The sequence below is a fragment of the Cebidichthys violaceus genome, unplaced genomic scaffold (genome assembly GCF_023349555.1).
Source record: "Cebidichthys violaceus isolate CVI_PGR_0920_01 unplaced genomic scaffold, fCebVio1.0.p SCAF_6, whole genome shotgun sequence".
In the NCBI taxonomy this organism is placed as follows: domain Eukaryota; kingdom Metazoa; phylum Chordata; class Actinopteri; order Perciformes; family Stichaeidae; genus Cebidichthys; species Cebidichthys violaceus.
Genome location: NW_027176816.1, coordinates 17,987,958 through 18,014,371, shown reverse-complemented (window position 1 = coordinate 18,014,371; position 26,414 = coordinate 17,987,958). Strand labels below are relative to the sequence as shown.

The window sequence follows — 26,414 nt, the reverse complement described above, 5'->3', positions numbered from 1 at the left end:
CTGATAAGCTTGAAGTCCTCTGTTTCCAAAACCTCCCAATAGACTAAGAATTTGTCTTTTGTTGACTGTAGGTCAGCAATATAACGAGGACATTCCGTTCACAGTCTCAAATGTGCCCCAGAGTGCTCTCTTGTACTGTGTGAAATGAAGGTCTCCCATCCAAAACGCAAACGGCTCAAAGAACCTCTAACGCTCGCCACAATCCGAGAAATACTGAAGTCCCACTTATTCAGAAAACCACATGAGAAAGGTCAGCGGCGGTGACTCATCGATGTCAGAGTTCTGCGATTGTTGGCTGTAACAGGCGTTTCTCACACAAACACACACACACACACACACACACACACACACACACACACACACACACAACCACAATCCAATACTGTGCTGAAGTGTGTTTGTGTCACATCACAAGGACTCTAATAAATCCTTTTCTCTCTTTGCCTCGTGCTCTCTGATCATATGTCTACTCTGTTTTCTTTCCATTCGTCCTCTCATCGTCCCCCATCCGGAACTGTTTTTAACACATCAGTGTCCTTTGTCTTTTTCGCCATCTTCCTCTCTTCCTCCGGAGCGTTTTGGCCGCACCGGACGGCAGCTGGATTCTCCATTCTCTCCTCCCTTTGTGATTCCTCGACCCTCGCATTGCTCCTCGCCCCGCATACTCCCTCCTCAGCAGTCCCAGCTGCCTTCCACCCTTAGTAACACTCCTATACACTAAGCAAACACACACACACACACACACACACACAAGCCCTCACATGTACATCAACGGCAGTGTGCCGCATAAATGTGTGCGCACACACACACACACACACACACACACACACACACACACACACACAGAAGGCAGCTGAAGTCACTTTCATGGTATGTATGAAAGTTTAAAGAGTCAAGGATGTGTTGTAATTACAAGTGCATACGCGGCGGAATGCGTTAGGGCAGGTTGAGTTGGGGGAGGATCTGGCAACCTATCAAAGCTATCGGTGAGGTGAACCACCGCCTCGCTTGTATCTCCTCGCTCTAACAGGAGAGCACAATTTGTATTTAATTTTTAAAATAATAAAACATATATGGTTCAAAAGTTGCTATTAGAGTCTGGCCACTTGTGCTGCAGACGTATCAGAGCGGTTGGAACTCCTTCCTCCAGGTGAGGCAAACACCCCACCGCCCTCTAATGACAGAAAGATGACAACCCCAGCTGTCAGGGCCCATCCTGCTTGTTATCACAATCACCTGTCATCCACATCCGCTGCCTCCCCACTTACGTTTGCGCCTTTCACTTCCAGGCACACACGCTCAGAGTTTCGGCCTACCTGTTTCCCACTTCCTGCTATTTCTAGATACCGTATACGTGCGCACGCAGCACGTCCCCTCTAAAGTGCCCCACGGGGTCACGTGGTCCACTCTGTCTTGGTTTCACTCAGCTCCCCTCCTGTCGGGTGTCAAGGTGACGGATAGGAGAAGAAACATGACATTGTCTGGTAGTGATAGGATAAAGCTAGGGCGGGGGGGTCGCCGTGTTTGAACTTGTCTGGCTTGAGCCCTGCCTGTCTGCCTTGTCTGTTATTCAATGAGTAATCCATTGTAAGAGTGAGCACACACACACACACACACACACACACACACACACACATAGCTGAAGTAAAAGCGGTAAGAGGAGTTTTAGCCCAAGGGAGATCGATGGGTGATGTGAGAGACGTGGAGGCTGCTGGGTGGTTTGTCTTCTCCGTGTGGAAAATGTCCTTCGATGGTTGTAACAGTACCAGAGGCAGTAACGTAGCCTGTTCCTAAAGTCGTCTCTTGTTTAACAATCTCCTACCCCAGTTTCTTGTTGTTAGCCACGCTAGCAGCGTAGCTCCATGACGGTGTCCGTCTGTCCAGACTGAAACGTCTTCACAGCTATCGGATGGGTCGCCGAGACACTTGGTTCAGACATTCCTGCCCCCTGACTTTTCGTCCCCCATTTAAGTTGTCCAATAACTTTGCCAATTGTTATCGTTGTTATCAATTTGCAAATGTTAGCGTGCTAACACACCAGACTAAGAAGGTAAACATTAACCCTGCTTGGTGTCCGCTTGTTAGCATAGTTATTGTGAGCATGTTAGCACGCTGACGTTAGCGTTTAGCTCAAGGCACCACTGTGGCAAAATACGGCCTCGCAGAGCCGTTAGCATGAACGTAGATCCTTCTTATTAAATCTGTTCTCAACTGCCGAAAAACTGACATTTGGAAGATGGCTTCAGCAATGTGTATTTTCTCAGTAAACTGATGGAGTGAAATATTCTCATGGTGGTACATTTGAAAGCCGTGACTGATACCAATGTCACAGTAACATTAGAAAACAATCAGGAGAGCAGTCAAAGGATTTGAAAATGTTGCAGTTTTCATTTCCATCGTCCAGATGATGAGAAGCAACTCAACATCTGGGAGAACGATAATAGTTGGTGAGTGCTCAAAGTGTGAATTGATGAGTAAAAGCCACTATGTGTGGAGTATTATGTGATTAGATCAGCTTTCAAATGATTATGTTTGCATACGTTTTTGTTTGTCGAAATACATCTGTAATGTTTTATATTTCCACCGGGGGCGCCAAATGCAGAATTACTTTGACTCCACACGTGGTGGCTTTAAATCGATTTGTCAATATCAAAACGTTTACGGCAAACACAAGTAGGGCTGCAACTAATGATAGTTTTCATTATTTGCTCATCATTGTGTCAACAAAATGTTTTTTAAAAAACGGTGAAAAACAAACCCTAATCCCACACTGCAAAGTCTTCAAAATGCTTGTTTTGACCAACAGTCCAAATCCTCAAAAGATATTCAGTTTACTGTCCTATAAGACAAAGAAAAGCATCACTTCCACACATTTCAGAACTTGAGTCCAGTGGATGTTGAACATTTTTGCTTAAGAAATGACTGAAATTATTAATTGATTATTTAAAAAGTTAATACAATTGTTTAGCGATGCTGGTGGAGTTTAATCATCCATTTCAAGAAATTTTGGATTGTAAAAACTGTTAAGTTTAATGTCACCACATGAAGAAAAGCCAATGCACCGCCAACGGCAGAAGTCTAAGCACAGTTTAGCAGGGATGTTGAGCACAGCTCTACAAATAGCCTGAACTGTACGCGAGGCCCGGGTAGGAGTTCCCTAGCAGAGTTCACTTCATATTATCTTTTCAATCGCTGCCTTTCAACGCTCAAGGTTTTCAAAGTCAGACTCAGGGCTTTTATTTTTCCCTGATTACAAGTCTAGGCACGTCTGTGAAATGAGAATATGGGTGCTATTCAACAATTCTTCCCTCACAATGCGTCTTACCTGTGTGCCATATAGCAGTTGGTTGTGTATGTTGCACCTGCTACATATAAAGTCGTGTTTATGAGACACTAGAGACCGTTTGGTGGGCTGCATAAACAGGATACCTCTCGGAGACAGAAAAACAGCACACGTAGGTCTGAGATTCCTCTGTGACAAGGCCAGGATATTATTTTAACAAAGTACCCCACGTTGTACTAACAGCTCCTCCACACGAAGACCTGGTGGAAGTTTTATTCGCCCTCCCGCGCTTTTCCGGTGTTTCGCCTTGATCTCTTGTCATTGCACATTGAGTTCAGACTGGGGGAAAAAAACGAAGAGGGCACTCAGTAAATTGGAGCTGATGAAGCAAATAGGAAGGGAGTGGGAGGGGAGCAGCCGCACAAAATACCCGAGAGAAAGACCTGTGATGAGAGAGCGGATACGAAAAGGTGAATCCCACTATGTTAAAAAAAACAACACTTAACCCTCACTCTTGCATAATAACTTCGTCCTATTTTAGTTTTAACATATTTGATTTTTCTGTACTCTTTTACTATACCATACATATTGTACTACACTTTACTATACTAAACTCCACATATTGTACTGTGCTGTAGGTATTAAATACTATCATACTATATTATCCAACTCACTGATACAATACTACATGATGCGAAAGGACAACTACACATATACTGTACTATATTTTACAACACTATATTATACTATTTTATCGAATTGCACATACTATATTATATGATGCAATGCTATACTTAGCCTATATCATATATACTGCACTATGTTATACTATAGGTCAACTATACTATACTAGACATACTGCTGCATGGCACTGTATGACTTGAAGGCATATTCCTTCATAAACGTTCATTCCCAGTGATTCCAAATGCATTGGCCTCGGTCTATTGCAAAATGCTCTTCTCTCTCCTCGCTTGTGACCCTGCCGCTATTTAAATACGCACATCAACATTCACACACCATTGAACAATGGCGTTTTTCTGTTGCACTGTCAGCCATTGGCAACATCTTATCAAATTATTCCAGTGTGCTTCCGTGACCATGGCATGTCCTTGAGTGAATCTGGTTGGCGGGCAACCGTCTCAATTCTGATGTACTGCCAGCATCCCTAAGAAAAAAGCTTTTTTATGGATGGCAGTCAGAAAGACAGACAGTCATTCATGGCCTTGGAACAACTCCGAATAAATTGAAATATGTGTGAATAGAAGGCAAACAAATGGGGAAAAAGGCATTGGCTATTAGGCCCATTGCTTTGGTATTCGGGTAATATACGTTTCAGGACCATTTACATTATGAAAGGAGCAAGCATTCAGCTAACTGAAGTGTCATCATCAATAGTTATTGGTATAATAAGAGTGTGTGGTGGAGACTGAACTGCAGAAAAGGGAAAATAAATGCTACACTCACACCTACTGGCCAGCAGTTGTAGCTCAGACTTTGGATGTTGTGTCACCAAGAGGGTTTCACTGGTTTCCCGCCTCTCTCTCTCTCTCTCTCTCTCTCTCTCTCTCTCTCTCTCTCTCTCTCTCTCTCTCTCAGTGTAAAGCAGTGTAAACGGTTTAAACCTGTCGCTCGTGGCACACAACTTCATATTCCTGACCTAAAGATGTGCAATTCAGTGACTTAATATCAAATTTCTCTGACAAAAACATTCCACAACGTGTCAGTCGTGAACAGACCCCTGCCCCGTTCTACGAGTACGTGGACGTCACGTCACTCAAAGGCTGCAAACAAATGATGGCTTCAAAGACAATCGAAAATATTACCATTCAAATGAGAACAACCATGTGAATGACCCAGTAAAGTTTTTTGTGAAACAGAAATTTGTATTTTTGAAGCCGTGTTATAACTGGGCGGTAACAATATGCAAAACCAAATTAATAAAGTAATAATCATATAATAAAATGCGTTTCCAATATGCATTTCTCCCCTTCACTTCATCTATTTAACAGCACAAATTAGTTCCGTGAGGGATGATATCGAAGAGTAAAATATGCTCAAGAAATGCTGTTGTTGCATTTGGTGGATTGGTGAATATTTACCACGCAAATGGTTTGAGCGAGTCAGTGCCGTATTAAGGTGTAATACTCAGATGTCAGAGGAACACGTGAAGGCAACACAAGTTTAGCGTACAAAGTTGAGATATCTGGGGCCATGGAGGAAAATCGGAGAAGTACGGACGCCAATTTTGCTCCAGGTACCACACACAATTTACTTATTATTCCCCCCGGTGCGGCATTAGAGTAAGTTATTAAATTGACGACGTTATTACAAGTTACCAGGGAACCGTTAGCTGGTAAACTGGCTGAGGCAGCGCGCTCACTGTCAGCCAGCTGTTTTCTACAAGCTAACGCAAGTGTTGTTGAAATTCACTAGTTTAAGTTATATTAAGTTATATTAAGTCATGGCTATAAGGAATGTTGAAAACACGTTTAGGTCTCACTCTAGCAAGCCTCTGCATTTAGTTAGAGACATGATGAGAAGCACAAAGTCAGACTCCATGTAACCCAGTTCCGTGTTTCGTTTTTAACGAAATGTAGATCTAAACTACGCTCAAATATCGAGGAAGCTATATTTGTCACATGTGACATTAACATATATTGCATGTCATAAGACTGCATATCAATCATTGGGGTCTTCTGATGAATTCGGTATGCAGGTGATCCACCAAACAATCAAATTGTTGCCTTAGAGTTAATATTTAATCTTTGTCCGTGTACCGCCTTAGACCCAGGGGGGGCAGGAACGACGGCGCAAGATGCCCCACGTGACCCCGGCCCGGAGGCGTTGATCAGCAGACAGCTGAGTGAGCAGGGCCGGTTTGCTCTCGCTGCCCTGTGTGGAGTCTCTCTGGGCCACTTGTTTGCCGGCCCTGAAAGCAGGTAACGGAGCCGTGAAGGAGAGCGTCATCATGACGTTCTGCGTGTGTGTCTATGTTGTGTCGGTGTGTTTGCAGAGAGCTTGCTTCAGGCCTGTTGTTTTGTTTTCTGGGAAGCTACAAACTTACCACCCACCTTCCTCTACTTGTACCTGACATAAGGGATAAGCGACTGGTATTTATGAGTGTCTGGTAAATGTCACATCTATCAGTGTTTAAAACACACACCCACACACACACACACACACACACACACACACACACACACACACTATAAAGAGGATTCCAATCTTTCTTCAATACATCTTTTGATTTGATTTTATATTGAATATATATTTTATTTATTTTATATATATATATGTATATATATATATTATATATTGTAATATATATATATCATATTTTTTTTACTGTAATATATATAATATATTTTATTTACTGTAATATATATATATAATATATTTTATTTATTGTAATATATATAATATATTTTATTTATTATATATATATATATATATATATATATATATATATATAGAATCAAATCAAAATATGTATTGAAGAAAGACTTGAATCCCCGTTATAGTGTATATAAATATAATTTCATATATATATATATATATATATATATATATATATATATATATATATATATAGATCAATCCATTTGCAACCACCAAGAAATCCTGAGCACTGATATTTTATTGACGTATTTATTTTTCCGCACAAATGAAACATTTCTGTCGCTTGTGGGTATCCACATGCATTAGTAACTTTTTGTTAAAACTAAACTGTGAACAATAACTGAACTTTGAACCGTGTTTCTCAGCGTGTTCAGGGACAAGTATCTGCGGGGTTTGGTCGGCTGGCTGAACCTGGATGAGTCGGTGATGCCGGTGATGGCGGCTTTCCTGTCGGGCCTGGGCTTCGAAGGCTCCGACACCTTCCTCTCCACCTTACAGGCCGAGCCACTGCTGTCTGCGGGGGCCACCCCCATCATACAGGTGTCACTCTAATCATTTATCGATCGTTAGATGGAACAACTGATCATGCTGACAGAAAAATGGATTTGTAATAACATTAATTGAATCTTATTTTACTCCTTTTGCGTCAAAATTACAACCAGCTGTCGCTTTGTATTTACAGGATCTGGTGTCGTTTTCTGTCAAGGACGGTAAGAATCCTTCGATGTCTTAATTACTGATCTACTTTATGTTGGTGCAAATTCATGTCAGCCTGTTACTTTCTAACTTTGGTGGTCTGTCATGTACTCAGGCCAATACGACGCCAGGTCGAGGGTTCTCATCCGCCACGTCAGCTGTCTGCTGCGAGTCTTTCCACAGCAGCTGGAGGAGTTCGAGGGAACGCTGGGAGAGGGGCTGAGGGAGGGAGGAGAGGAGAGCGAGTAAGTTGTGTTTGGAAGCGTGGATGATGGACACGGTGCCGTTCCTTTGATGATGATGTGATTCTGTCTCAGCTTCAAACAGGCGCGTGTCTTTTAAAGAACGCGCTCGCAGTCACACTCGCATCCAAAATGATAGTGGGGAAGATAAGCTGTGCGGCGTAAACAAGCAGCTTCTTGTTTTATGAGATGTTATCTGAAACGCACGAGAAGAGTCACTTGAGGTTTTCATATTTTTAGAGGCCGCGAATATTTCAACTCACACTGACGATCTGTCTGCTTCCGTTAGAGAGGAGTCGTCTCGGCGGCTGAGGAGAGAGAGAGGGCGAAAGCTGCGGCGCTACCTCCTCATTGGACTTGCCACCGTTGGCGGGGGAACCGTGATCGGTGATTATCCCTGCTTCAAGTGTTAAATGGACATTAGAAACAAATAGTATCTTATGTGGAGACTTGATAAGCTCATCAACAGATAATTAAACCGCCGCAGAGTGTTAAGACTTTCAGAATAATGCATGAAGACACCATGCAGTTCAGTATTTTTTCCCCCTCTCGATATTGCATTTTGATATTGCCTTTTGTCTTCTGTGCCGACTGTGCATCTCTGTGCCGTTGCCAGGAGTGACAGGCGGGCTGGCCGCCCCCTTGGTGGCAGCGGGGGCCAGTGCTGTGCTGGGGGCCACGGGGGCCGCTGCTCTGGGCTCAGCCACCGGCATCGCAGTCATGGCCTCCCTGTTTGGAGCGGCGGGAGCTGGACTGACCGGTGAGAGGAGGACAAGAAGAGTCATCGTTAGAATGTTCACGGAACTTTATAAGAAAAAGCACCGTGGTGGTGTTCCCGCGTTTCACCGTCTTCTCCGCCTGTGCTTCCTCTCCGTGCGTTCTTTCTCCAGGCTACAAGATGAACAAGTGTGTCGGGGCGATAGAGGAGTTTGAGTTCCTGCCGCTGAGCTCCGGGAAGCATCTTCACCTGACCATCGCGGTGACGGGCTGGCTCTGCAGCGGTAAATACAGTAAGTGTGGCTTCCGCTGTCTCACTACAACCGCCTACAGTCGCCACTGATTAGCTGAGGTCGATAAGTCCTTAGTTAACATTTTCATATACCAAATAACCAGATAGGAATGTCTGTTTTTGATATTTTGCATTCAGGCACCATTGCACTGAAGTACAATGGTGTCTGAATGTAATTATAAATGTCTGACAGCATTATGGAAAGGACCCTACAGAGAACTAAAACGTTTCGCTTGATCTCGTCTCTTTTGTTATTGTGCCCAAGTCCCGTTGTGAAATCTGAATGTCGGGTATCAACACTCTTTACAGTAGTCTTCCTCTGTGGTGCACGTTGTCACAGCAACCAGAGGAACACCACCAGTCTGTCAGAGCTTCGCGGCCGCCGGGTCAGGACCGAATTCAGAAATAGTCAGTTAGACACAAAAAAAGGGAAAGGAAAATAGGTTGAGGGTGAAATATTTACCTTTTAAGTTAGAATAGAATAGGGAAAAACATCTTGACATTTTTTTTTTTTTTTTTTTAATGTATGGAAGATACAAACACTTCTCAGTCGAACAGTGTTAAAGTGGTGAGGTGGCGGCAAAACAGAAGCGAGGGATGAATATTAACGAGACAGAGAGTAGAACATAGATGGGATTGCTGGGCAACAGTTGTGCACTTAATGTTCTAAACCTATACCAGAGTGTCCACGGGAGATTATGCAAACAAACCACTTAGGTTTTTTTGCTTTTGCAAAAAACCACGCAGCTCTCTTCCCCCTCTACAAAAAAACCTTAGCACCCCCTTCACATACAATGGCTTTAAACACTTCACCCGCAAGTGGCGCTTAGTCGCTTCCTTACGTTAAAAAAACCCAACCGCTGTCTTCCAGGTTCGTTCCAGGCCCCGTGGTGCAGCCTGGGAGAGTGCGGCGAGCAGTACTGCCTGGTGTGGGAGTCGCGTTTCCTCAGGGATCTGGGCTCAGCCATGACCTCCCTGTTGGACGGGCTGGTCAGCATGGTGGCCCAGGAGGCGCTCAAGTACACCGTGCTCTCAGGTTCTGTTCTGGACTTCTCACTCGGTTGATTTCGGTCGAACAATCCCTGACTACGTTATCCAGCCCGTTGTTATTTGTAGGATTGACCCTGACCTGGCTCACGTTGATGTCTTTTTGCACCGTCACACTGTCACAGGCATCGTGGCGGCCCTGACGTGGCCCGCGTCGTTGCTGGCGGCGGCCAGCGTCATCGACAACCCCTGGAGCGTTTGTCTGAACCGCTCGGCGGAAGTGGGGAAACAGCTGGCGCAGGTTTTGAGGAGCAGGCAGCAGGTATGGTGTGACCTCTTAACCTGTGTTAAAGCACTGAAGGCAAAACAATCTTTCTTTTCATGCTTTTTATCTTCCATCAGAATAGTGGAGAGGAAACGTCCAAAATACACATTTAGATGTTTATTTTACTACTTTGTCTATTTGAGTCTGTAGATTTCTGCTAAATTCACCGAAAGTTACCGTTAGATAACGCCTCATTTGCATATTTAAACATGAAATTTCAGACAACTTGAAACTATTCACAAAATGTATGTCATTTTACAATACATGTCTTGAAAGGCTGTTATTTCCAAATTAGTTTTTGTTCTCAGACTGAGTCAGAAATCTTCCACTTGAGTAGCACTTAGATACACAGAGTGTTCTGGTTACATTCCTATCTATATTCTAAGGGTGTTTACAGAAGGGCTTCATACATCATCATTCACAGTCAGATTTATAGAACATTTTATTCCTAAAAACATGGGGAACATTTTATTTATTTTTTAAGCCTCATTTTCTGACTGATAAAAAGAGAAATCCCAAATCCCCTCAGTAAAAACCCTTGACTTAAGTATGTCAACAAAATGAAACAATAACTCTGAACCTGGCCTTATCCAATGTTCACTTGTCTGTCCAGATAACTCCATATTTAGCGCACTTCCTATCAGAAAACGTATTATACTAAACATAACATAGGACGACAGCTGCTCCAGAATGGTGCATCTCTTCTCTTTCTCCGTGTGTTTGAAGGGGAAGCGTCCCGTCAGCCTCATAGGCTTCAGCCTCGGGGCCAGAGTGATCTACTACTGTCTGCAGGAGCTCGCCAGCGACCAAGGTACGAAGACCTTCTGTCGCTTTGTGACCGACTGACTGTCCATGGTCTTTGTCAGGAGTCACGACTTTTAAAAGACACATCTGCTAAGTAGAATTGTTGTGACGACGGCCCTAAATAATAACCATTTAAAAGCGGTTCTGCCTTGTGTAATAGAACCGCAATTCTTTTTTTTTTTATATAGTTCTGACAATCCAGTCCTGTGTTGTTGTGATTCCTCAGGAAGTGAAGGAGTAGTAGAGGATGTAGTCCTCTTGGGGGCCCCTGTGGACGGCTCTAAGAAGGCCTGGGAGAGAATCACCAGGGTAGTGGCTGGAAAAATAGTGAACGGCTACTGCAGGTAATCTGACACGCCCATGTTTTATTTATTTTATTTTTACAGTAAAAGCTTGTCGTTGAAACTACTGTCTGGACAGCAGGGATTGTGATTTAAGCATTTCACCAGTGAATGACTCTCTCGAACTGTCCACCGATCAGAGGGGACTGGCTCCTGGGGTTCTTGTACCGAAGTTCAGCTGCACAGCTGTCTGTCGCCGGGCTGCAGCCAATCAACATCCAGGATCGGCGTCTAATCAATGTGGATCTCTCCTCCGTGGTGAGTCAGAGCGCACATTTAAATCAGGTCCCCTTAATGAATGCTTTTTCCGAGTGCATGTGAGCTGAAGCTCATTCAACACCTCAAGGTTTTCGCCTCTCGAGAAGAGTAAAAGCACCTGCAGCATCCTCAGAGTGACGCTTTTCAAGCATGATACAAGGTGGTCCTTGACTAATTGATGCAGAATTATGAAATGCATCATTTTAATTAGAAGAGACAGTGGTATTGCTTAAATCAAATTTGAATATAAGAAGAAGAAAAAAATAAGGCCCCTGCTGGTCTGTTTCCGTGCCTTTCTGCCACCCTGTAAGTCAAAACGATGATCTCCACCTCTAACATCTGGCTCATCAAAACTATTCGGTGCTTTACAAAATTAGGGGAAGTATTTGAGAGGTAAAAAGATACGAGACATGTCAGAAGCACCGTACGCCGTATAACAGGCCATGTGATGTGAGGGAATAAGAAAACTGAAATCATACGCCGTCACTTACAAAGCAATGTGCGTCCTTTTTTAGTCCGAGACAGTAAAACCCATGCTTCTGCCTCCCAGGTGAAAGGTCACTTGGACTACATGCGCCAGATGAACACCATCTTGGTGGCAGTAGGAGTTCCCACCAAGGAAGTCCCAGGAGCCTCCTTTGTGCTTCCGGGGACGCTGGACGTGGCCGACGAGACGCCCGGCGAGCAACAAGTGACTGAGACACGACGGCGAGCAGAGGAGGCTGAGACGGGGGAAAGTGGAGACGTGAGAGAGTCGGCGGAGACGGAGGAGGCGGGTGCCGGCTGGGACATCCCTGATATTTCGCACCTGCTGGACTCGTTAAATGATGCGGAATCGGACAGGAACACTTCGCCACGGACTTCTGAGGACAAGGCGAGCGATGACGCCGCAGCGTCTGCTTCCGACGCCACAGCGTCTGCTTCCGACGCCCCGCTCGACGGCGCCGAGGACGCCGAGCCCGATAGCGAACACGCATCATGGAGCTGGGACGATACACACTGGACTACAGAGCGCACACACAAACAAAGGCAGCCAGACTTGTAAAGAGCATGTCAATGGGACCGGCTGCTTCCCTGTAAAAAAAAAAGCTTGTCTTCTCAAGTTGTTTTTTTTTCCCAGCATCAAAGCTTTTGTTGGAGAACATATCCGTTCTCAACACACTGACACGGCAGAGACGGCTGAAGAGACGGTGCACACATATGGCAGCCGAGAGTGAAAACCCCCTGAATGAACTGCTCTGACGAACCACAAAATGTTTTTAGACGAATGTTTTAATTTAATAGAAATTTTTAAAATGAAGTACGTTTTTTTTTTTTTTTTTTTTTTTTTACAAACTGTGAATAGTGTCATTTTGTTTAAAGTCACTCTGAGATCAAATACCTGTACATATTACTTGTGTTCTGCAGGTGTTAGAGGATGCTGCGAAACAGGTGATATCTCTGTTCCTCTCCTCCTCCTCATCTTCATCCGTTGGCCTGGTTGCTATGGATATTATTACTGCAATTTAATCTCCATGGGGGGGGATTCAGTGAATGTGTTCTCTGCTCCACTCATGCCAACGTAAAGCGCTGCTCACCACATAGTTTCAAGGTTTCCATTACATTGTATACCTTGAAGAGTCCCTGGCTTTTGTTTTGGTAATGCACCTTAATGGTGACCATACTTCATGATTTGACAGAAACACACAGGTAGAACAAGGGTGCAGCTTCCTGAATTTGTGTCCATATAGACTTTTTTTTTTTTTTTTTCTGTGACAATATATTGTCTTCAATCACTTCCACACCACAAAACCCGGAACAAAAACACATGGTTCCGTAAATTGCTACTCAATCCAGGGTGTCGACCTGATTGGGCAGAAGCAGAGGCAGCTCGACGCCCGCGTGCTCGGCGTCCAGCAGGTTGACCGCGTCGGTGGCGGTGGCGGGGGGGTGCGTGGGGTCGGAGGCCAGCGGGGAGGCGGGGCTGCTGGCGGCGTTCGGCTCCCCGGAGTTGCGGAGGGAGAGCGAGAGCGCCGGCGAGGGTCTCCTGGGCGACTGCGAGGAGCAGCAGGGCAGGAGCCTGCCCAGCGCCCGCTTGAAGTCCCGCATGAACAGCGGGTAGATGATGGGGTTCATGGTGCTGTTGCAGTAGCCCAGCCAGGTGATGGCGTCGAAGAGCTCCAGGGGGACGCACTCACACACCGCCTGGATGAAGACGGCGGAGAGCAATGCAGGCGTTAGCAGAAGAATGTATGGTTCAAGTGAAGTGAAATGTAAGACCTCAACAACACACACCTTTTAATTATAAAAGAATGTCTAGCCAGAATTAAATAGATAAATAAATACAGTAAATGTATTAATTTACTGCCCATTGATGTAAATATTTAGCCATTTAAATGTTTTAAATTAAATTTATTTATTCAACATTTACAGTGCACATTTATTTATTTACTTTCATCAAAACATATTTTTTACACAATTGAATTATTCAGAATTTCTAGTGCACATGTATTTATCTTTTTTAGCTAATTGTGATTTACTTTCTGTGACCCTAGGAAATTGTTAAAAAACACAAGTGAATTTACAGAACAGGCAACTGTAATAAATAAACATAAATAAATAAATTCCAAAATATGGAGATAAAGACATAAATACAATATATATAGTTAACATCTAATGTAATCTTTATTTATTTCCCATTACTTCAACATGTATTTATTATTTACTTTCCTTGTGTATATTGGGCCCCTATATGAATTTGGAATAGCTGCATCTGAAATCAGCATAAAATAAAAAGAAGCCGGATCTTCTCTCTGACTACTCGCATGAGCTGTCCATCATTCTTTTTCCCCTATATCGAACATCTAATTTTCTCTGAGTAGAACTTGAAAGTACATTTGCGTTTGGCCCCGATCTTGAGCACAACCACTATAGGTTTAGAGAAGGACAGTGAAGGAGGAGACAGCTGTTAGAGGAGAGCTTCCAATACTATCAAGATGAGACAGGGAGGCGGTGGGAATAAGACAGAAATGGGGGGGGTTGCGTTTCACACACCACATTGAGTGTGAAAAGGAAGGAGAGCGCAGACACAGTCGAGTCTCTGTGCTCTATGTTATGCAGGGGAGAAGCGAGAGGGCACAGATGGGAAATCAAAATGACTGGATCATTGAAAGCTTGAAAAACAGGACAAGTGTCATTACCAATTTAGATTAAGCTGTTTTTCGACATTCATTTAGGCTCGCCGCGGTTTCTCATGGCCACCAATGTTTGCCCGCTGACTAATGGGTGCTCAGTCCAATCAAATCAAAAAATCAACAACTTGGGGGGAAAAAAAGAAAAGAATGCCGATTATAAATGGTGCTGTGGTGCGTTGTGTTCTGGGTTTTGGAGTGAGTCAGCCGCACGAAGCTGAAATGCCAATCTATTTACTCGTTGGATAACTTGGCAGGGCTGTGACGCCAAGGCTGGCCGATACAAAAATAGACCGGTATCCAAGTGTGTTTATTTTTTTTCCTTTTCTTCTTTCTTTTGCATTTATTTCACACTGTTTTGGGGCCCACCGCAAATATACATTAGTGAGAAAACTGACCAAAAAAGACACAGGGTGACTCAGATGTATGGAATAAGAACAAACAAGCAACCGCAGAGTAAGACTGTTGAGGGAAGCTGTTGGGAATCTTTATCGTGGAGAAACACTTAAGGCAACCTGGAAAGATTGAAGCATTCAAGATTTGTTTGACGCATCAAATGGACGCTAATATGTCGCGCTACCGGTGTGTTTATCATTTAAATTGACTACATTTCTGTGCCATATCTGCGGTAGAGTCAGTGTCTGGTCCCTCTATACTGACCTGGGCCATGTTGGTGATGAAAAAAGGCAGCCAAGCGCTGAAGAAGAGTCCCAAGAGGACTCCCAAAGTCAGACTGGCCTTCAGTGCCCTCCGACCCTGCCTGTGAGCCAGACGACGCTCACTGTTCACTGACGGCTGAGGACAGCAGAGAACAAAGGAAAGGGTTAATCCTAGAATTACATAGAAATATACACTGCAAATCTCCCTTCCCTACATTAGTATTTTGAAAAAGCTTCCCTGTACCCCTTTATGGTCTCTTTGACAAAGCTAATTACATTCAGTTAATTGTTTAAGTTAGCTTGAAGCTGTCTAATTTTTCTCAAGTTAATAAATGAAATTAGGATAATTGTCAGTAATTGTGGGAAATACGCTTATTTAGCTTTCTTGCTGCGAGTTAGATTTAAAGATTGATAACACTCTCATGTCGATACGCTAAACATAAAGCTAGAGCAAGCGGCTAGTTAGCTTAGCTTAGCAAAAAGACTGGAAGAACAGCTGGCCACTAGAAAACCAGCTACCTCTAAAGCTGAAACTGACGTCACGTCTCATTTGTTAAATCTTCAAAACAACTAAAGTGTAAAAACTACTAGAACAATTTCTTGAATGCCAGTGCCAAGCTAGCTATTTCAACCTCCCTCCAGTCTTTATGCTAAGCTTAGCTAATCACCTGCTGGCTGTGGCTTCATAGCTGATTTTAAACTTCAGTGGGCCAGTCTAAACCAACTTGCAGCCAAACATTGTTGAAACCCACATCATTTGATTAAAACGTTATGTGGAGATTGTAAAATTCGCAAAGATGGAGAATTGAACAAGCTTATACAGAAACGTTTTGATAAACAAAAGAATGAAATGATTTTAAAGCTACATAATAGAGAAATAAAATCAGAAAACTACATATTAAAGGCGTTTCAAACTCACCAGAACTTTTGAACTGGCTCGTCTGGTGTGTGTGTGTGTGTGTGTGTGTGTGTGTGTGTGTGTGTGTGTGTGTGTGTGTGTGTGTATGCGTGGTTTAACTGCAGGCAAATGTGACAGACTATGAGCCTGTGATCCTAACAAATGGGGGCAGCACATCTGACACACTGACTGTACTTTCATCTCCAAGATTTCGGGGCAGGTTTTCCTCCTCCTCACTTTCACCGGATCTCTCCTTCATAAATCTCTCTTCATAAATGAAGAGCCAAACATTGTGTCAGCTCTCTGTCATGTACTAGCTGCAGCGTTGTTATGGATTGTATCTCTTCTGATTCTTTTTACAACCTGATAATGATGATTAAAGTTATTTGCCATGACAAAAAACTAAGTCATAACTAAACACTACGTAGTTTGCATACTTTCAGATATACTTCCAAAATAGGTCAACTCCAAGGTACGTTTATTATTGAGTACATCAGGACACTCAATAATGTAGGTAAAAAAAAAAAAAATGCAAATTTTGACGAATGCATAATCATAAAATGACCATCTCAAGGTTTATAATAGCTGCACTTAAATGATATTAAACGTAGGAGTGGATTTCAACAGCATAATTGTCATTCTAAGAGGCGGCGTGAGACGTAGGTATGACCAGCATTAGGTAACAACCTTCAAAATTTCAAGGAAAAGACACGCTTGAGAACTCTCGTAATAGATGGACAACTGCAATTTGGTTATTATCTTTGTGCCACCTGCTCCACTCACAGAATCAACCTTTTCAACTCCTACTCTCATTACGGTCCGCTCCACTTAAAGGCCAGTCTACTATTTTAGCACCACTGCTGACTTTTTTATGTTTGCCTAGAATTTGCTGTTAACTCATCAGTCTTGGTCAGCACTCAACCTTTAAGTATATATCTACCCTGCCTGGTTTGCGTTACTGCTTGGTCTCTTTTGCTTACCGGTACATTCTGTGACACGGGAGGTTCCTGGTGACTGCAGTCCTCTCCATCCTGCCCCGCTGCGACCCCAGGTGAAGGAGGCCTGGAAGGCTCGCCTAAAGAGGGGTGTGGGTGTGGCGGGTTGCTCATTGCCGCGACCCTCTTAGCCTGCCTCCGCGCCGCCAGGAGGATCCGACAGTAAGTGAAGCAAATGGCACTGGAGGGCAGAAAGAACGTGACCACGGACGCCACCAGGGCAAAGGGCAGGGTGACCCGCAGGCGGCACTGGAAGGAAAGGCCCCCTGATGGTGACAGCTGAAAGTAGGATGCTGGGTACAGAGTGTCAGAGTAAGAGCTGATGTTGCCACCGCTGACCGCCGGGGCCGACGCTTGTCCACTCCCGTGTCCCAAGCTGTGCCACTTCATCTCGATGGGCAGGAAGGAGGCCAACGCCGCCAAGCCCCAAGCAGCTCCCACCAGGAGCAGCGCCCTTGGCGGGGTCATCCTCTGCTTGTAGCGCAGCGGCGAGATAATGAAGAGGTAGCGGTCCAGGCTGATCACGCACAGGTTGAGGATGGACGCGCTGCAGCACATGACGTCGAAGCAGAGCCAAATGGGGCAAAAGGCCGGCCACAGCACCCAGGCCCCGCACAGGACGTTGAGCATGGCCGGCGGCATGACCACCACTGCCACCATCAGGTCAGACAGGAACAGGGACACCAGGAAGCAGTTTGAGGTGCAACGCAAAGAGCGATGGGCGAACACCACAGCGATGAGCAACATGTTGCCACAGACCGTCATGAGGATGATGGCGGTCAGCATGAAGGCAAGCAACCACGGGCCGCTGCCAGTGATGTTCCAAGCACTGGCGGCGGGAGAGCTGATGTTGTAGCTTCCCATAGAGCCGGACAAGTGAGAGTCGGCCATGGTGCCGGTTGGCGACGATCAACGAAAACCAGCTCCCGAGGGTTCCTCTTCAGGCGCCGCTAGATGTTACACATCTTAGCCAGTTCTCCTTTGCAGCCAAAGCTCTCACTTTCGGGACTTTGTTGAATTAAAAAGAAGCCACTGAGGTGTTGAGAAGCCATCCAACCATGTTCCTGTCAAGGATAACCAGACTCTTCTCCATGGGTAAATATCTCCATCTCCCTTCTGGCATGAATGCATCCAGGTGCCCTGGGCTTACTTCCACTGCCGCCGGCACAGTGATCAAAATCACCAACACAGTTTCACTCATCTCTCCATGCTGGCCAGCATGTCCCCGCCTCATCCACAGCTAAGAGCCAGAATGAGCCATTCGACGGCTGACAGAGGCTTTTGAAAGCAGCATGTCACAGTGATGACAGTCGGTGGAGGAGGGCACACAGAGAGATAAGCCCGACCAGGCATTCGGAACTGCTGAAGACGAAGAGAGCAAGGACTAGTTATCAGAATCGAACCTCACCTCTCAGAAGTGGAATTGCACATCTTCCTTTGCGGAGCCGGGGCTCTGCTGCTTTTCTTTCACAAGTCCTTTTCATTCCGGGGAAACAGCAAAAGGGGAGCAGAAACCGACACAAAAGTGCGAAGCAGTCGTTTGTAAGCGGGGCACCGCTCACAAGTGCTCTACAGGTATCATGATCCTTGCAACGCTGCCTTTACATCCCCCCCCCGCTCCTGTTAATCCCTGTGTCGGCCACTCCAGCGCGCCTCCCAGCCAGAGCGCACAGCTTCTGAGAAGGAGCGTGTCAAAGCATTGAGCTGCTAATGCATAACCATGCCACAAATCACGGCCAAGATATGCAAATTCATCAGCATTGGAATTGGTGTGGGTGGTCTTTTTCCATGTTTGGTCATGGTGCTTTCACTGAGGTAAATTATTTTCTAGGCATTAGAAAGATTAGATGTGACTGCATTTTCTCCAATGTGTTCTTTATGTGTACAAATGATCGACACAGTGAGTGTGGGATCTATTAAAGGAGTGATCGATCATGCTTTTTTTTACATTTTTTTTGGGTAGTAGTAGGAAGGTCCTTTATCTATAAAAAGAAGTCCCCCTCTCCGACTTTTTCACGTTTTAGTGATTTACAAGACACACTGGATACGATTAAAGGTGCAATGTGTACGATCTGGCCACATGCTCTGAACAAATATCGGGCTGCATGTCACCTCTTCTACTGTGTCCATACAACCGTCATCGTTTCTAAAAAATAAAAGAGTTGCACCTTCAGTTAGCGTTTAGCGGTGCCAACTGGCATTTAGCCAGCGTAAATGCCAGCGCAACAGATGCGAGTTGCTAACGCTACAGCTAACTGCTAACTGAAGCTGCAGCATGCTCGCCTCCAGTGAAGTAGTCTTCTGGTGTCAGGGACAATGAAAATACAAGTCATTTTTCTGCCACTTTGAATTTAAAGGAGACACATTTTGCTAATCTCCAGGTTCATACTTGTATTTTGTTTCTACTAGCACAAGTTGACATGCTTAAATTATTATTATTATTATTTATTTTTCTCATGTTGTCTATCATACACCTGTGTTCACGCTCTGTCTGCAACGCTCCGTTTTAGCGCCATTCAGCAGAATTGCGTTGCTAGGCAACAGCTTGGGTCCATGTTTACTTCCTGTTCTTCCTGATGTCGTTCTCATACGCTGTAACCAGGAAACCTATAAAAGACGGAAGGGTCATTTTGCATTGGTGCCACTTTATTGAAGGTAATGGAGCGGGCAAGTCCCACCATAACCCGTCATATCTGTGTTGTTTCACCTTTAACTGAAACGTGTTTCCACAGAATAAAAAAACGTTGACTGATATTTAATTTTTTTTTTATCTAAATGTCATTTCTCACTAATGTTAAAGGTTTTCATCTCCAATTGAATGTAGGATGTCTAAACAGAGATTTAGCTGGCTCACGTTAGCTAAACTAATTTGCACTAAAATAACATTTAATTTTACAATCAACACTTGAAATGATGAAGTCACAGACTATAAAAAAGACCCCAAATACACAATGAAAGTCGTCCTGACCGCTAACGATAGCGCTCCTGAATTTGTAATATATCATCAATTATTTGTCATTCACAATTTGATGGCTGGTTAGTTATTGATAACACTGTAACCTCATCATGTTCTGTTTTTTTGTACGTTTTAAACTACAAATCTGGCCAAATATTACACATTGCACCCTTAAGCATTTCCACTCTACATACACGATGCATGGAAATGTTCTTGTATCGTTCTTGATTTGTTTAATCCTTTTTTGACTTAATGAGGTATTTCACTTCTATAAATAAGGTATTTCACTTCAAATCCTTCGTGGAACTTCTTGAACGATCTCCATGCAAACTTGCCCGACAACTGGCTGCACCAGTCATGATGATTTTGGCGCCTCTCCTGCATACGCAAACAATTCTTTCCCATTTTATAATTGCACTTAATTTAGACAAATTGATGAAGCTTTGCGTTCATTTTTCTTGTCAGTGTCAAAAAGTCTAATTGCTTTCGCTGTGACTCATTGTTCAGTGAAACGTTGGAAGATGAGAAATGTTCATTAAAACCCACAGATACATGTGGAGCATAAGTCCATTGATTGTAGATTTAGATTAAAGGTCATGAAGTAAGAGTTTTCTGTGACTCACACATTGGTGAACAAATTCACATTTCCTGCTCTAACAACCCAGATAACAATAGAGTCACTTCACCTTGTTCCTGCATTATTATTTTAAATCCAGATAATTATTCACTTCCTAACAGGAGCGCTTGAATACTAAAATAACATGAAACAAAGGCCTTCATGGGGTAAAATCACTCCAGCGTTTCAATAGCCTTGTCAAATACTAAACATGTTGTGCAAAGCTCGCGGTTTTCATGCCTCCTCAGGACTGACTAATCCCCTCCATCACTTTGCCCCTGTCTTCAGATCAGCTGCTGCTTTACCCCCCCCCCCCCCAATCCGTTCCACTCGCATTCAGAAATAAACAGTAAACCCACCTTTTCAAAGCTGCATTAACACAAAAGTAAAATCTAGCTATTATACTGCTTTATGTGACTTTTTTTTCATTTTTACACTCCTTAGTCATAAAGCAGTCACAAAGCATGTGAGGAAAAATGAAACGCAGCGGCATCATTACTTTGTGGTTGTGATCATTTTATTATATACACACAGACTGTCCTGATCAGGCACATACACTCATACAGAGTCATACTAGGATGGATCGTTCAACAGGGATCTAGCTGTAGAACAGTGCAAATGGCGACTCTCCCACAGGCAAAACAAAAAGTCAACAAAAAACGACAGTCCCTCGATGACCTGCAGCTACTGCTCCTGTGGAGGAAAAACAGAATTCGGTTGCATAAACCTGGATTTGAATGAACAAAAGACAGAGGGGTAGAGATTCCTGTAAGTTGTGAATTCAAATGTGTTTTTGTCGCACGAACAAACCTTTTCGCTCCTGTGCAGCAGATACGAGGACCTCAGGTCATTCTGACAGTTGGCATACGCCATGCCAAGCCCCGCTCCCGAGCCCAGTGATATCGGCCAAGTGTGCCCTACGAAACCAAACAGGTACGTTATATCTTCTCACGCGCGTCACAGCTTTATTAAAACACAGCAGAGATGGCGTGTGAAATTATTTTCACACTCCTGTTGTGACACCCCCCCCCACACTTAACTTTAATATTCACATGCTCGTTTTTTTTTTATGGGTTTGAGGATGGATGTTGTTGATGCTCGTCGATTAATAAAAGCACTACACACTTTAAATTATGAACCCACATTGAATAATGTGTTCAGTTAGATGAGGTTGTTTTTTTGACGATGTCAGCTCTGCTCCTCTGAGCCAAGTCAAAGGTTCAAGATGCAGCACACCAACAATCCATTGAAGCTACTTACGTTTGAAGAACAGAACAGAAAACACGACTCCTAACCCCAGCCCAGTGCCTGTGGACAGAAGGGACAAATGATCACCATGACATGGATGACAACTTTAATTAACTGCTAAAATGTATCCCTTATGTGAATATTCTGTCTCACACTGTCTGCATACACATAAAGTGTGTTTTTCTTGAAAGCCACAGCTCTGTTGCTTTGTACAGCACTACTTTCTGATACACATGGATATAAACATGAAACTCTAGATTTGAACGTGTGCTTTCATACAGTAAACAGGAGTATTGTTTCTAAGAACACCTGTAGTCTTCATACAGCAGCCTCCTTATTACAAACGAGGCGGTACCTCCCTCCAGCAGCCGAGGCTGCGCGTCACTGACCACCGCACCAAACTCCATTCAAACATCTGCCGAACGTATGGCGCTTCGCTTATCAGCAGTAACGTAACTGAAGACGTACTTAACACTATTACATGACCCACTGGTCTACATTATCAGTGGTTCTTCAAAGCTTTAATACATGAGCTCAACTATATGCTCTGCTTCCTGTTGCAGTTTCTATATAACGTTAGTTAATGCTCGTTACGGAAAACGGTGGAGATACAAGGTGAGCTGAGGCAATGGAAATGTACATGGTATTAAAATAAACGGTGTGTGTATGTGTGTGTGTGTGTGTGTGTGTGCCGAATTCAAGAATGCGCGCTATTGTCTCGTTAAACGTCTTGGCATAAAGTGTACTTCATCGATAAGCAAGACAGCATCAAGTTATCTTTTTTTTTTTTGAAGGGCATTCATACTTCGGTTTTTTTTTCTTTCATAAAGCGATATCTAAGAGAAATGAAAATATGTAAGAGTACTGTTCGTGGAAACTATAATGAAACTACAGAATTAACCGTAGTTTTGTCAATCAAAATACATAAGTCATAATTATCTGACTGGTCATTCAGTTGTCCTTTACAGCTAACGTTAGCTAGTTAGCCTCTCGTCCAGTAACCTTACATGACAACTGTGGACTGCAGTCAAAAAGCTGCTGTTTATTTTGTTCTCATCCCGGGACATCACTATGTCATTACACGCGGCATACTCTCAGATATTTACCGATTTTAATGGCACCGTCCGCCAAGCATCGGTCCCACTTTCTCCCCAGCTCCTTCTCAGACATGCTGAACGTTAGCTTCTCTCTCGAGCTGGAAGCGTCAAACGCAGCTCTGGTGGGTGCTGCGTTCAGGTGCTGTCGGAAATGTAGTATTCTTACGATTTGAACGCAGAGGAAGATGAAAAAGTGCAGTGGGTTTAAGCCACCAGAGGTAAAGAAAATATGTCTTTATCGGCTCAATGTTGTTGATCAAATATATGTTGGAAAACAACCTCCTAAAAAGGTAAAGGATCCTTTATATCGGTTTACATGAACGCAGCATTACGCCTCTCTTACAAGCCTCGCGATGCGTTAAAATCCAAGCGGCTTAACGTCGCCATCTTGCGGTAAAAAACTACAGTAAATGGTCTCCAGTATTTACGGTCTACGTTATGGCAGAAAAAAAACTTCACATACACCCATTTGTATTGCAAATGTATTTTAAAGTTTCTGAATGAAATTTCGTTTGACACAAATCAGTACAGAGTCATGAGGTCATTACAGCATGTTCACCTTATTAACACTGATTTCCTGAGATGACAATATACAATTTCTGACACATACAGTGCGCAAACATTTGATAATCTTTACACAAAAACTTGGCATGTTTTGAAAGTGTTACCATTAAATAAAGATGTGCCATCAGCTGGGACACCTTCTATATGAATTTTACAAAACAGACTGACAAACGTATCAAATTCATTAAATGACAGACAATTACGTAGAAATGATCCACTGTCACTCCTCAGCAGAAAAACTGTGTGAAACAGCCAAAAGTCATCTGGTTGACAAATGGTGCAGACTACAAGTTGGCTTCTCAGTGGACTTCAAGTGAACTCATAGTAGGGGTGGTTATGAGTATTTTACATGTTGTGAGTGTGTGTTAACAGCAAAGGGGCACCAAAGAGGTAGAAACGTGTCTTTGGCCACAAACAAAAAGAACTTTGATTTTTACTTCCTTTACTCCAGTACATGTGTGTCTTAGCGACCACTGAATTCTTGTCAGTGATAACCGAGACACCTCACCTCCTTAAAAGTCACGGTTTATGTGGAATAAACACAACTGCAGTGATAACACACATACTGTACATACGAAAACAATAGCTATCATCCAGATATACCTGCAGGTAAATGCATGGGATAGCCAGAACGGTGCGTTTAAGTGGCCTTTGCTACAAAAAAAAATATTGATTTGACTGTATTTCATATTATGTAAAAAAAAAAAAAAGAACAATGTGGTAAATGCAGTAGATCATCAAAAGATCATTAAATCCCGTCTCCTGGTCCTGAACGACTTGTTGCCCCGACCGCAGTTCACACTGAAGCCGTTCATGTCACTCGTAGGGTCCCGGCTGAGGGGACGGTTGTGGTGCTGGTGCCGGCTGGCTGCTCTCTTCTCTCGCTGACTTCACAGAGCTCTTGCTGATGACCAGGAGGTCTCGCAGCTCCTTGTTCTCAATCTGAACAAGACAGAATATACATGTCATTTTTTCAGAAAAATGTCCAGATGAAACCTTGAGAGTAAAAAAAAAAAATTCATCCAAAATCGTACTATGATGTATATTGTATGTACACATATTATTCAATTATGGTATATTTATGCCAAAAAAAATGCAGGTTTGTATGCATGTATTACTATGCATCTCTTCACCTTACTAAGGAATTTAAGAAAAATAGCTTCCCAGAAATATGGATTCAGAAAAAAATAAAAGAATACTTATATATACTGTATATACTGTATATACAGTATATATATATTCCTGATTCTGCTGAGGCGCTGTGCTGTGTTTACCTCCAGCTGAGCGAGTCTCTCTGCAACAGAGCAGTAGTGCTGGTCGTCCACATGCACTGCTCTTCTCATCACCTGGCCCATCTCACATATCCGCTCCACCTGGCTCTGCACCTCCTGGAGAACGGTCAGAAAAAACAAGGAAGTTAAAGGCACCGTCCGCCAAGGAACGACCAGGAAGGACCAGGAACTTTGAAATGTCAACACGGCGAGCGTACTTTGGCGTGGTTCTCGTGAAGGTTGAGCACGGGTTTGGTGTCCAGCTCCTTCTTCGCCATCATCAGCTGGAGCATCTGCTTGCGGTATCGTCCCATGATCAACTCTAGCGCGTACTGGTGCTCTTCAAGAGATAACCACAGTTCTGCCGAGACAGTCACGAAGAGGGTGAGCAAAGAGGTCAAACAGCAGCCATACAATTAGCAGAATCTAGGTTTTCGTACCCTTATTCTCCTGCTGTAGGTCCTTGATTTGAGTGTTTTCCTGCGTCAGGAGGACATGGGGCTTGTATTTTGTCAACTCCTGAATTTCTGAAGTGTCTTCTGTGTGCTGAGAGGAGAGAGCATTATGGAGCGAGGGACAGAAAGATGTGTGGCTCTGTTTTAATATTAAATCTATTTAAAGAAGAAGAATATATGAACTTATTAATAAACACATTACAAACTGGAAGACACCATACTTCAAAAGTGGGAAAGTTTCCATCACAATCACAATATCTAGCTGTTTTAGTTGTTGGCAAAGTGGTTACATTTTTGTGTTAGTTGAAGCAAATAAACAAGCAAAACATTACAACAAAAACTAACACCGCGATGTCGTGTAATATATCAAGTGAATCTCCATTCAACAAATAAGGCATTTAACATTGTCAAAAACGTGCACATGTACAAAACATGTGAGCGAGTCGTTTTGAAGAATTTGAAGGATGTTTTGGGTAAACTAGGCACAGAAGTGATCCAACAAGCAGCACTTTATCCCATCATGATCTCTCCCTGTGTTTTGACGGGAAAGTATTGCGGGAACATCAGAAGAAACATCTGTGAAATTCTACTTTACTTGATTTACTCTAAAGTGATGGGCTAGCAGTGCAGCACTTGAGCGAGGTCTCTCTGTAGCCTGCGTTGAGGTAACATGGGCGTTACTTGTCCTTACCTTGTCTGGAAGGGCATTCCCCACCTCCTTCATGCTCTGCACTCTCTGGCTGAGGGCCCCGGACTGCTCGATCAGTCCCTCGGCGGCCGTGTCGTGCTCTTTCAGCCTCTCGAGGAGAGTCCGGGCATCGCCCAGCACTTTTTCCAAAGTGCAGGTCATACTGGAACCTGTCAACTCCTGTACGCGCGCTACCGTAAACAAGCCACTTCACACTACTTGACTGAAATAGCGAGCAGCGTTAGCTAACGTTGGCTATGCAGCCTCAGTTAGCCGAGGCAGCTGCAGTGTCTTTATAGCCACGTGTCTGATATTGCGGGTCTTCGGAAATATTTGTAGCTACACAGAATAAGTACAGTACATACTAATACTCAATTTCTCCCACTGTTTTGTTGCCAAGTGTTCCGTTTCCGTGTGAGACTTGACGCTGACGTCACTTCCTTATCTTCTTCG

General features: G+C 43.7%; 4 protein-coding genes across 4 annotated transcripts; 1 reads left to right on the top strand and 3 right to left on the bottom strand.

Annotated features, from left to right (window-relative positions):
• The first annotated feature begins 5,457 nt into the window (after positions 1-5,457).
• Positions 5,458-13,233, top strand: tmco4 (transmembrane and coiled-coil domains 4). The gene is made up of 14 exons (XM_068733265.1): positions 5,458-5,537; positions 6,069-6,222; positions 7,048-7,222; positions 7,365-7,392; positions 7,494-7,623; positions 7,910-8,007; positions 8,237-8,380; positions 8,511-8,630; positions 9,501-9,665; positions 9,802-9,938; positions 10,668-10,752; positions 10,972-11,089; positions 11,227-11,344; positions 11,895-13,233. Exons 1-14 carry the CDS (start codon positions 5,495-5,497, stop codon positions 12,387-12,389), a joined length of 2,010 nt encoding a protein of 669 aa, XP_068589366.1. The 5' UTR covers positions 5,458-5,494; the 3' UTR covers positions 12,390-13,233.
• On the bottom strand, positions 13,162-17,957 carry htr6 (5-hydroxytryptamine (serotonin) receptor 6). Its single transcript, XM_068733266.1, has 3 exons — positions 17,052-17,957; positions 15,175-15,309; positions 13,162-13,528 (listed from the first exon to the last, which is right to left on the bottom strand). Exons 1-3 carry the CDS (start codon positions 17,955-17,957, stop codon positions 13,172-13,174), a joined length of 1,398 nt encoding a protein of 465 aa, XP_068589367.1. The 3' UTR covers positions 13,162-13,171.
• A 3,180-nt stretch (positions 17,958-21,137) lies between these two features.
• Positions 21,138-23,101, bottom strand: micos10 (mitochondrial contact site and cristae organizing system subunit 10). The gene is made up of 4 exons (XM_068733441.1): positions 22,993-23,101; positions 21,899-21,946; positions 21,449-21,555; positions 21,138-21,331 (listed from the first exon to the last, which is right to left on the bottom strand). The coding sequence occupies exons 1-4, from the start codon at positions 23,054-23,056 to the stop codon at positions 21,323-21,325; spliced, it is 228 nt and encodes a 75-aa protein (XP_068589542.1). The 5' UTR covers positions 23,057-23,101; the 3' UTR covers positions 21,138-21,322.
• A 350-nt stretch (positions 23,102-23,451) lies between these two features.
• sike1 (suppressor of IKBKE 1) lies at positions 23,452-26,393 on the bottom strand. Its single transcript, XM_068733440.1, has 5 exons — positions 25,965-26,393; positions 25,259-25,364; positions 25,037-25,179; positions 24,822-24,935; positions 23,452-24,489 (listed from the first exon to the last, which is right to left on the bottom strand). Exons 1-5 carry the CDS (start codon positions 26,121-26,123, stop codon positions 24,364-24,366), a joined length of 648 nt encoding a protein of 215 aa, XP_068589541.1. The 5' UTR covers positions 26,124-26,393; the 3' UTR covers positions 23,452-24,363.
• Positions 26,394-26,414: the final 21 nt, after the last annotated feature.